The sequence below is a fragment of the Lactuca serriola genome, chromosome 1 (assembly GCF_051521515.1).
Source record: "Lactuca serriola cultivar US96UC23 chromosome 1, Lser_US96UC23_V15, whole genome shotgun sequence".
Classification (NCBI taxonomy): domain Eukaryota; kingdom Viridiplantae; phylum Streptophyta; class Magnoliopsida; order Asterales; family Asteraceae; genus Lactuca; species Lactuca serriola.
This window is the reverse complement of record NC_136408.1, coordinates 152,531,579-152,543,600: the sequence shown is the minus strand read 5'-3', so window position 1 is coordinate 152,543,600 and position 12,022 is coordinate 152,531,579. Positions and strand designations below refer to the sequence as shown.

The following is a 12,022-nucleotide window of genomic DNA, read 5'->3' as shown; positions in this document are numbered from 1 at the left end:
AATACATGTTATGTGTGAATGTATATTCACTTTCTTCTATCTCATAGATCTGATTTATTCTCTATGAAATACGTGTTATGTGTGTGTGCCTCATCTGTTATATGGAATACGTATTGATTGAACATGCTATACTGGTTTTAACTATGTATAAAAATATATATTTTTATCTACTAATATGTAGGGTAGAACATGGGTAGATAGTTGTGTGATAAACAGATGAGAGGTCTTGATGTTGTTTTTGATTCAGTCATCTAGCGGAGTTTAGATGACGACCACAGACTTTTCTAGACAGTGCTGTGGAACGCTAGCAGATTCGCCACCTGTAGGTGTTAATGAACTTAGGTGTTCATTCACTATACTCCATCCCCCTCATGGTTGCCTTATTTGACATATATTGCTGGGAAACCCCCGAGGCATGTGTTGTCGCCCCGATGAAATATTCTTAGACTAGGTCCATTATGTTAGTTGTCTTAGGGACGTAAAGTGAGAATAACGAGAATGGGTAATTGGGTTATTGTTGGTTGGTGGAATTAAATATAATTATTTATTGTGGGTTGAAAACCCTATATGTTCACCAGGCTCCCAAGCCTAACCCACTCAGTTTTATTTGTATTACAGGAAGTGGCGCAAGGGCATAAGATGGATGAATCATCAAGTTGTTTTGTTTACAAGTCTGTTCATGTATATATTTGTTGAATGACTTGTAATGTTATCGTTTATGCTTTATGGTCTGTATCGGAACATGACATCCCGAGTTTTGATTATATAATGAAAGTATATTTCTTTACGAAATGTTTTGGTAAATATTATTTTATCATGCTTTGTTTTTGGGAACAAATTCCGCAATTCTTTTCTGGCCGAGATTTTAGGGATGCCACACAGGTTAGGTCCAGTGTTTGCAGTATGTGATTATCTATGGTATGTGGTAGATTGGGGAACTCACTAAGCTTCGTGCTTACAGTTTTAAGTTTTGGTTTTAGGTACTTCCGGTAGCGGAGGGAGGAGCTCGGGATGACTGTATCGCACACACTAAGAAGCTTTAGCCTGGGAGGCTTATACTCCGATAAAAGAACATGTTTTGAGATGATACTCTGATTTGATATAACAACTTTTGTTTATGAACTATATGATTTGTTTATTATGGTTTATTTAATTAATTGAAAAGAAATTTTCAGGACCTTGTTTTTAGGACGTTACAATAAAAGTAGAAAAAATGGTAAATTAGTCATTATACATACTCATAATGGTGAAACTTAATGGTATTGGTTAAAAGGACAAAATATGTAGTAACATGATATCTACCACATGTATCAAAATCTAAAGTTGTCATGTACTTGAAAACTTTTAAAAAACAAGGACCATTTATTTAATTTTGTATAATAAAATCAGTAAAAAGCTAAAATCAATGTAATAATGTCTTTTTTTAGTAATAAGCCAAAATTAATGAAGCAAGACCAAAACAACAACAAAGTGAAACCACTCTGATTATCCATGTAACTAAATCCAAAGTTGGACCAGTGGTGTAATTTTAATATACCATAATGACTTTTTCTGTAATTAAATTGTTATAATACAAGTAAATTTCAAATTTGATCCTTATAATATACTGACATTTTTTATTAGTTTTTTTCAACCTTAAAATGATCATTAACAAGAAATCTACCACCCAATTAGAGAAATTTCACCACACACATACCATATAGGCATCATATATACATAATGTAATATCAGGATGTCTTTGAAACATAATGGCAGTTATATCAAAACCTGCTAATTTGAGTGAAGTCAAGGGGCCATATGTATAATTTCCTAAAAAAGGGCCATATTGAAGGCGCTCCAGCAGAAAAAGAAAAAAAAAATAAAAACAAAAATCATTCTCCTCTGTCGTCGTTCCCTTCTCCGTTGACCCGACATCCGAAGACTTACCACCGTTCGCTGTTCCTTCTGTCTGCCATTGGTTCGTCAACTATTCTCGCTGCTTTAGGGCTCTTGTTTCCTCCAGGTAACTATGAAAGGAAACTCTCACAAAGCTACTTTGTCACGTTGTTAGACAATTTCATCTTACTAATTATAAATCACATCATAATAATTTTTTTTTCAATTATCAGGCGATTGGAATTTCTATTATGTAAATGACTTTTTCTCTGTTTATAACCACTTAGGATAACACAAATCCATCACGTTTTGCGTATAGTAGTCCAGAATGATGAACTAAACTTGTTGCACATTGGGGAAATTTTCAATCTTCGAGTATTACTTCCTTAAATCCTTTATATTATTCAGTTTATAAAAACGTACATATGATTCTTTTTGAATGATATATCTGCTCTTGAATGGTATCTAAATACTCATAATGATCGGAGTTTAATATTCAGTTGTAATAATATAAATTTCATGTTTATGTTCCCACTGTCAAAAATTTGCTGAATTATTGAAGCCATATTGTAAGATTAGGTTCTTGCTAGTGCGTAAATTAATCAAGTAGTTCTCCATTTATTTGTGAATAAGCTGAATTAGTTGTTTTTTTCTTTGAGTAGAAAATTTTACAATGGATTTCTTTGTAGAGTTAAAACCTACAATGTTGGTCAGTAAAAACTTATGTCACTCCTTGCTCTAGTTGTGCATTAATTTGGTATAACAGGAGATCACCATAAACTTGAAAAGATTCTTTTTGTCAAGAAACTTATTTATTCTTGTGTTTGGATTTTTTAATGTTTGTTCATAACTTCATATCTAGTGAAAGTTTGGAAATCGCCTATACGTTTTGCAATCTCTTTCATAGGATGCAGTAGTGGATCTTCTAGTAAACAATTCCCATTTGAATGTTATGGGATTCAATATAAATACATAATTGTATAAATGTTGATTATTTGTGAAGCATATTAAATTCACATTGAAATGTTTGAAGGTGCATATGTATTTGTTTTTTAATTTTATTTATAAGCAGTTATCATTGAAGTTATTTTTCTGATGAGACTTTAGTTGCATAAGGTATTAATAATATAGACTTTTCGGAACACAATACTTGCTTTCTGAGCGACCAATTCTAACTGATGATGTGTGGAAGAGTTTTCAGAGCTTACATGGATACACCCAATCATTAGGAGAAAAGAGAAATTGAAATCCACAAAATCGTGGGAAAGGTGAAGAGTCCTAAACCCGTAACTCATAATGGTTGTTCTCCATGAAATGTCTAAAGGGTCTTCATCTTCTTCATCAGCTCATGGTCATGGATATGATGTATTTTTATGTTTCAGAGGTGTTGACACTCGTCATAGTTTCACTAATCACCTTTATAATGCCCTCATTCATGCCAATATCACCACCTTCTTGGATGATGAAGAGATTGAAACAGGGGAAGATCTGAAACCAGAATTGGAGAGTGCAATTAAAGCATCCAGGGCTTCTGTTGTCGTGTTGTCTAAGACATATGCTGCTTCCACACGGTGTCTTGATGAATTGGTGTTGATCCTTGAGCAACGTATGACATCCAACCATATTGTTATCCCCATATTTTATCATGTTGAGCCAACCGAAGTCAGGAAGCAACAAAATACCTTCGGAGATGCAATGGCTAAGCATAGACAGATAATGGAGGCAGAAACAAATGCAAGTAAAAGAAGTAATTGGGCTCAAAAGATGGACAGGTGGAATAAAGCCCTTACCGAAGTTGCTGGATTAAAAGGGAAGAACGTAAAAGGCAGGTAATCACATTCTTAGCCATATTTCCATATTTTTTAATGTTGTTTAATCAACACATAAAATGTCATATCATCTTCTCCTTATGAATATCGACATATTTCTTCATAATCATCAAATAGACATATTTTTAAGCATTTAAAGTCGGATAAAAATATGCTTTAAATTGATTCTACTTTTGCAATTATGTGATCTCATAAATTAGTTCATGCAGGTAGGTTTAAGCATCCCGCTAATTTTAAAACATTTGTCATGCATTTTTTTATTTTATCGTAAATAAGTTCATTTTGATACACCATTTTCATGATTTTATATGCTTTGAAGAATTTAATTATATCTATAGCCATATTTTGATTGGTTGTAATGCATCAACTATTCTTTATATCATTCTACATTCAGGTCATATTATATTTTATTATGATATTGTAAGTACTATAGTTTAACTTATAATTATTCACTGCCATTTTGTTACGATTCAATTAAAACCACGTCAATATTGAAGTTTGATTGCTTTGTAGAAGCAGAAAGAAATGTGGTTGACCCTTAATGAATCATATATTACCTTCATGGCTCTGGTCGTGTTATATGTAATCATTATGACCTTGCACATTAGATGCTTATATGATTAGAAGTGAAAATACCATAATATTTATCATGTGAGAAATATTAGTTTTTTGGATTTGATTTTGTGGTTCTTACTTCTTATTAAATTAAATTTCAGGCCAGAGGTGGAGTTTATTGATGAAATTCTTAAGGATATCTTCCGTAAATTACGCTTATCATCAAGGTTTCCACTGCCACAACTTATTGGGATGGACAATTCCATTAAATTCATCACTTCATGGTTGAAAGATGCATCCACACATACTGCAAACGTACTCACTATTTTGGGTATGGGTGGGATCGGTAAGACGTCTTTAGCGAAAGCTGCCTATGTGTTACATTCTCATGAATTTGACACAAGTAGCTTCATTGAAGATATCAATGGGAGATGTGATGAAAGATATAATGGGATTATTGATGTACAAAAACAACTCTACGATGACATTTCAAAACCAAGTTCAATTCAAGTTCATGACGTTTCAATATACACCTCAATGATTGAGACTGCAGTAGCCCGTAAAAAGGTGTTTGTGGTTCTTGATGATATTGGTAGTCTCGACCAAATAGATGCGTTACTTGGAAGAAAAGGTTTTCGTCCAAGAAGCAAAATAATAATAACAACAAAGGACGCATGGTTGACACAAAGTTGTTCACTATTCAAAACGAACATTAAACCCAAGTATACAGTGCATAAGCTTGAAGGCTTATCTACTACCGAATCACAAAAAGTTCTGTTTTTTTTTTTTTATTTTTTTATTATTCATGAGCAACAATCCTAAGGCAGGTTATGAAGAAGTGTCTGAAAAGCTTGTGAGTTATTGTGAAGGGCATCCAATGGCTCTTAAATTATTGGGCAGGTCTCTATACAATCGAGATGTAAATTATTGGGAGGGGTACATAGACTGGCTGAGGAAAAAAATGATTCCCCTATATATAATGTCTTGAAAATGAGTTTTGACTCTTTGCCATCAGAAAATGATAAGGAGTTGTTTAAGCATATTACATTTATTTTTGTCAGAATGGACAGAAATGTTGCTATAACAATATTAGAGGCATGCAATATTGAAACAAAAACCGGGATCACGAATCTCATTGACAGATGCCTTCTTAGGATTGGACGAAATAATGAGTTGATGATGCATCAGCTTGTTCAAGAGATGGAAAGATTTGTAGTACGTCAAGAATCACTTTACAAACCGTGGGAACGAAGTCGATTATGGGGTCATGAGTCATTTAGAGTGTTGAAACAAAAAAATGTAAGAGCCATGTACACTTGTTTAAAGCATGCATGTTGCATTTCTATATACATGTTTGTAATATTTTTAAGTATTTTTGCATCCACTTTTTCTTAGGGTACGGAAAATGTTCTTGGTCTCACTATTGACATGAGAATGCTTAAGAAAGAGAAGTTGCATGGATCAGTTGAGTTGAAAACAAATGTATTTGGTAACATGTATAGGCTAATGCTGCTACAACTCAACTACGTACAAATGACCGGCTCTTACAAGAATTTTCCTGAGGAATTAAGATGGTTGTGTATGCATGGGTTCCCTTTGAAATCTATACCTTCAGAATTACCGATGGAGAATTTGGTTTCTCTTGACATGTCGTATAGCAAGATTGAATCATTTGGGATTCATTATAGCTTTCCACAACGACTTCATAAGAGGCTAAAGGTAATCTATCTATCACCATTTGTTATTCTTCTATGTCTGGTTGATAAATTCACTATTGTTTTAACTTATCTCAGTTTCAACAATTGATTGGGTCTAACTTATCTCAATTTCAGCAATTGATTGGATCATGCTCAAAAGACAAAAGGTTGCTTGGATCGTTGAAAATTCTTAATTTGAGTTTCTGTGAACAACTTTATAGTCTTAGTGGCTTTGACCACCTCCCTTCACTTGAGAGGTTAATACTTAAAGGTTGCATTGGTTTGCTTGAGGTTTGTCTATCAGTTGAGCAATGTCTTGAACTTATCCTTGTTGATCTGAGCTATTGCAACAAGCTTGAAAAACTACCAAGAATCATAGGCATGTTAAAAAGAGTTAAAAAAATATTTCTAAATGGTTGTTATCTCGGTGAATCTCAAATCAAGATTAGGGATATGGATTCAATAGAAAAGTTCAAGGCTAACAGCACTGGTGTAAACACTAAACTGGATTCCTCCGCTATTCTCGAGGTTATACCAAGTGATTTGAGGTTCTTTACAGTTTCTTTACCAAGATCTTTAGTAAGCTTGTCACTTAAGGATAATAATTTGTCCACAGAATCCTTTCCGATGGACTTCAGTTGCCTGTCCATGTTAAAGGAATTATATTTAGATGAAAATCCTATAGTTTCCTTGCCCAATTGTGTGAGAAGCCTTCCTAGGCTTGAGACACTTAGTATGGTAAAGTGTAATATGTTGACGTCAGTCGAACATCCTCCACACACACTAACTTTTATGAAACTATATTTTGATTCTAAAAGGCCTTCGCTACGAAAAGTTATATTTCACCCACAAATGTCCCCACTCGATTTCTTTATGGACTGGAAGATGTTAGCACCTTCTTCATTTGAAATTGAAGGCATGGTTAAAACCCAACCAATGGAAAGTGTCGAGGAAAAGGTATTATGTAGATTGGGCTGGACTAAGCTAGACTCTCATAATGATAGGTGCGTGGTAACATGTACAGGCTACAGAGGAAGAGAGGAATGTGAAATGCAGGTATAAATCTGGTTAAATATATGTCACTGTGTGAATATACATGTATATATAACTTATGGTGATTAATTACGGTGGTTGTATTTGGCAGATGTATTATGAATTTGGAATATTCAGCACAATTTATGGAGGCCAAGAGATGCCGAGCTGGATTACGGATAGAAGCACAGGGCCATCAATATCATTTACCATACCATCATCCCCTAACAAACTCACTGGATTGAATTTCTGCTTTGTGCAGACGCCTCTATATCTCTCTGAGTCCTTTTATCTGCCCTTGATCAAAATTAGTAATATAACAAAAAACCTCACCTGGATATACCAACATTACCTTGACGTAGTCTATCTCGGTGGAAAGTGTTTGACGTTGTTAAGCCATTGGATGTTTGGGTCGAATGAAATGGAATGTGGTGACCACGTTACTATTACTATTACCCAAAGGAAGGTTCCAGATGGTGATGCAGTTACAAAGGAGTGTGGGGTGAGTTTTGTGTATGATGATGGAGAGAACAAGGTAGAAGAAGATGTGTTGGGTTATTACAAGTCATGGAATCACATCATTGGTGGAGATCTCACTGGATTTCAGTCAACAACAGGAGAATACATCCTAAAGAAAAGTCGAATTCTGCGGCCTTACATTGATACGTATCTACTAAATTCTGGCAATCTTAGTGAAGAGGGAGCCCGCTTAATTAAAGGTAGAACTCATTCTTATGTATTATGTTTTATCTAAAGCTGATAATAATTAAATGATAGTGTTGTAGTGATAAATAACTAATGTTATGATTTTTTGCAATCGTTGTCAAATCTTTAATCTTCTTCTTTTCATTAGATAAGCAAGTCTACTTCAAAGCTTTGTCTCAAAGGAAGTCTGCAGTAATGGAGGATGGCCCTTAAGGTACTTTTATCCCAAAACCCCTTTTCTCATCACATAGTAGAAAACTACAGAAATCAATGGTCACAAACATATTTCAAATATGTTTTCACATAAATAAATAAATTTCCAGCAGGCAATAATCGTTAAGTTTTGTCATTCAATCAACTTACACTTTTGGCTCACCCGAACTTTGATCATATCTACAACTTTGCAATTCTAGTTAGCCTTCTTTCCAGTTCATTTATATGTTTCCTAATGGCAATGTACATGCTTTTGTTTTGGTGTTTTGTTGTCCCAAAGAATTGGATCTTCCAAACTTCCATGTTGAAACTTTAACCAAAACTAAGTTGGATCTACTTTATTTATACATATTTATCTCCTCAAAACACAATGTATTGCCCAACAGAGCGACGAGTCTCTAGAAGAGGGAAAAGGTCAATTAGAAAGTCATAGTTAAAAAGAAGTTAAAGTTAGCGTCAAACTTAGTCAACAAAGAGTTAGTTAGAATGTTGATCAGGATTCAGAGGTTAGTTGTGCTGTTAAGGAGTTGTGTATATAGCGGAGAGATGTGGGAGTAGGGATTTATTCATATATTTTGTGATAGAGTTTTCTTTGAGAGAGATTTCACCTCTCACATTAATAAAGAAGATAGTGTCAATATGTTCATCAAAGAGTTGATCATATTACACACATATTCGTGCTAATAAACTGATCTTACGCTCTAGCTTTACTCATATGTACTTGATGTTTTTCTAAAGGAAACAACATGTTACACATCTACCTCACTAATAAATTTTCATCCATAACCATGCAGGAATGGCACCCATCAAATGCTTGTTCAAAATTACTGTCCCCATGTATTTCACTCTTTTTTAACCATAACTAATGTGTCTTTAAAAACATGTCATTTACCTCTTGTATGGTGTATCATACTTGACTTCTGAAAATTTTTCGTTTCATTTGTAACATGCTTTAAATTTTTACCAGAACTTACGAAGATTTAAGGAAAAAAGGGGATTTCAGGGCTAGAAAAAATTAACTGGAAAGTTATATGTTATCCTTTATGTTGGTATAATATTTAACACCGCTTAAAGAAAAATAAATAAGTGCACATGAGGAATCCTTTTAATATATCCAAAATATTACCCACGACATAAACTTCTTTGGAAATTGGTAATAAGGGCATTAATGTATTGTTGCAGCTGAGAACATCAATCTAGTTATGTTCATTGTGTCATTAATGTATTGTTGGGTTTATTTTGATCTACATGTGCATTTGTCCTGTTTTGTTTCTTTTAAGTCTTAACCATAGTAAAAAATCAAATTTAAATTGGGGTTGGATGTATTAACAATATGGTATCAATCTGAATTCCCTTTGCTTTCCTAATATATCTTCTCACCAATTTTCATAATTTCGTAGGGGACACTGGTCACTGGACATGTGGTTACTACCTGCAGTAGTTGATTGTGGAAGCCATAGTGAGTCAATAACTCCCTCAAATTTTGTTTGGGTGGATTACATAGATTTGAGTTATCTTTGGTAACTACATTGGTGATTTATGTATTCACACTAACCATACATTCTCTTAGGCTTGAGGGAGTGATGTGATGTCATGTTTGCTACCATATCAACTTAGCTTTTTGGCAGCCACTATTTCATTTAATTACACATAAAAACCTAATTCATTTTGTATAACATTAAAAAAAACGTAGACTGCAAATGGTCATATGTATATTTGTTTGTTTTTTATTTTTTTGCTACAATTTTCATTGGGGTTTCATTCGGGTTTTGGTTATTTCATTAACAATATCACAGCCACCACCACGCCCTCACAGAGAGACACACGGCCTAGGTATAATTCTTTTTTATTTTTAATTTTTTTTTAAATGGCATATCTTTTGGCTTCCTTTTCTCTAAAATTACTTATTTTTCCGATTTTTTTCTAGACATTTGATGAAGCGATCACTAATTTGGACACTATTTGTATGTTTCTATTCTAATTTTTATGTTTTTATATTTCTATTCCAAATTCTAAAATTCCTCAAATTGTATTTTTTTTTTCTAATTTTTTTATTTGTATTGTTTGTTCTTTTTGGAATCAATCTTTGTTACTTCCATTTGGTGTATATCTCTATGGTTTTCTTTGATTAACTATAGATATCCAAGGGAGTTCGACTATAATTCTTGATTTTTAACGTCATTGTTAGGCATAACCACTAAAAATACCTTATTTTAGTTTCAGAAGACGAATAGAAAGAAGAGGTAAAATCATTTTTTTGATCTTATCTAAGTAAATGAATGGTTGTTCTTTGTAATTTATGATGCACTGATCTAATAGAAAAGTAGAGAAGTGTTATGGGCTTGATGAAAAAGGCCATGAGCTCCTCCAAGATAACAACATCATTGGCTTTCTACAAAAGTTTTGAGTTTCCTGACTTCACTTCATAATGCATGTCATTTCTTTAAGATAAGTGTAAAGGTTGGACATATTTTATTTGGGGATAATAAAGGTATTTTTGTCACTTTCCGAACAGATTTTAGTAATCATTACCTGGAACATTTCTTGTGTGGTAACTGTAACTTGCTCATGATCCCTAGGTCTAAACATTTAGGACATTGCATAAGAGGATCATCTTGAAGGGGAAGAAGATGAAATGGATGGCTGACTTCATTATTGATGAAACAATTATGAACAACGAAAAACAAATGGCAATCTTGGATGCTCTCTTTATAACCAAATGCCTTTGGTTTCCTATTTTTGTTGATCTTTAGAGCATATCATGCCACATGCATAACATGGTCAACGAAATTGGTATGTTTCAGTTGACTTTTTCCCAAATTTAGTACCAGGTGTTAATTTATCTGGTTGAAGCATAACTTGGTTTATTTACTGTTCATAATTTGGTTTTTTACTTCAAATAAATTTGATGACGAGGATGTAACGTTTATGTGTTGTGTGTCTGATCTCAGGTTATTTTCATACACATTTAACTTAGTTGTTGTCTTGAGGTCATTTTGAGCCATTTATGGTTCTTATTGGCACTAATCAATTATTTTGTAACGCCCTGTTCTAATTTGGCTCCTAGTCTGAGGTTGTGGCCCGAAGGCCGGTCTTCATAAGGATTATGGTTTTTGAAAGGCTAAGATCTAGGCCATTTTGGGTGCGAGTGATGTATCAGGAGCGATCCGGATGTTCGGTTTGTGTTTTGCAGCATAGGGGTATTTTGATAAAGTGTCAGTTTGGGCTTTTGTGGAAAATAGACTTTTGTTCGGAAGGTCTTAAGGAAGATCTGAGTTGATAGAAGTGTAGGGCTTCTCGTTACCTTTTCATGGATATAAGGATCGTCGAAAACGGATTTATAACGAAGAAGTTATGGCCTTCAAAAGTTTAGTAGTTTCAGGCTTAGCCGAGTATGCTGGGCATACACAAAGAGTACGCTCATCGTACTTTTAGAGTACGTTGGGCGTACTGACCAAAATGGTAGTGAATGTTCTTTGGAGTATGTTGGGCGTACCATATGAACGCTGGGCGTACGCCAATTAGACCCGAACCCTATTTTAGGGTCTTGGACCCTATTTAAGTTCCTTATCTCATAACCTTACCCTAATACCTTCAGCCTCCATCCCTCAAAACCCTTGCAATCGACCCTTAGCCCACATTTGAGTGATTGTAGAGCTTCAAAGTGATTTTTGGTGTGTTTTGGTGCTAGAAGAGGAAGAATGAACTTCTTGAAGAGTCATTGTTTGACTTGGAGCTTTTGGATCCATGCTTTATGTACCTAGATGTATCTTCTGGATGCATAAAGTCTCAACCTTGAAAACTTTTTCATGTAGATCTAGCTAAGTGGTACATTGTTATGGTTTTTGGTCCCTTTGAGGTGTTCTTGTGAGTAGAAGTTACTCCATAAAGTTTAGATCTTGAGAGGTATAAACCTTCCATGCATGATTTGGTAGTCATTTGATGAATTTTGGAAATTAGGTATTAGATTTAGGCCCCATTGAGTTGTGCTAAGTCATAAAGTTGGAAACTTTATGACTTAAGAAGTCCCTTGAAATCAGATTTGGAAGTTTGGACTGAGGTCTTAAGGTATTAAGAAGTTTTAAGATATTTTAGGAGTGATTTTGACCTTTTAGA

The 12,022-nt window shown here is 34.1% G+C and overlaps 2 protein-coding genes across 3 annotated transcripts; both read left to right on the top strand.

Annotated features, from left to right (window-relative positions):
* Positions 1 to 3,044: 3,044 nt before the first annotated feature.
* On the top strand, positions 3,045 to 9,813 carry LOC145099998 (TMV resistance protein N-like). 2 transcript variants are annotated; one of them, XM_079037447.1, is made up of 7 exons: positions 3,045 to 3,704; positions 4,421 to 5,558; positions 5,655 to 5,978; positions 6,092 to 7,012; positions 7,101 to 7,707; positions 7,842 to 7,907; positions 9,307 to 9,813. In XM_079037447.1, the coding sequence occupies exons 2-6, from the start codon at positions 5,250 to 5,252 to the stop codon at positions 7,904 to 7,906; spliced, it is 2,226 nt and encodes a 741-aa protein (XP_078893573.1). In that variant the 5' UTR covers positions 3,045 to 3,704; positions 4,421 to 5,249; the 3' UTR covers position 7,907; positions 9,307 to 9,813. The 2 variants fall into 2 exon arrangements, with proteins under 2 accessions (XP_078893573.1, XP_078893578.1); XM_079037452.1 differs by lacking the exon at positions 9,307 to 9,813 and adding an exon at positions 8,701 to 9,282.
* LOC145063020 (disease resistance protein RPV1-like) lies at positions 3,172 to 5,182 on the top strand. Its single transcript, XM_079010626.1, has 3 exons — positions 3,172 to 3,704; positions 4,421 to 4,890; positions 5,160 to 5,182. The coding sequence occupies exons 1-3, from the start codon at positions 3,172 to 3,174 to the stop codon at positions 5,180 to 5,182; spliced, it is 1,026 nt and encodes a 341-aa protein (XP_078866752.1).
* Positions 9,814 to 12,022: the final 2,209 nt, after the last annotated feature.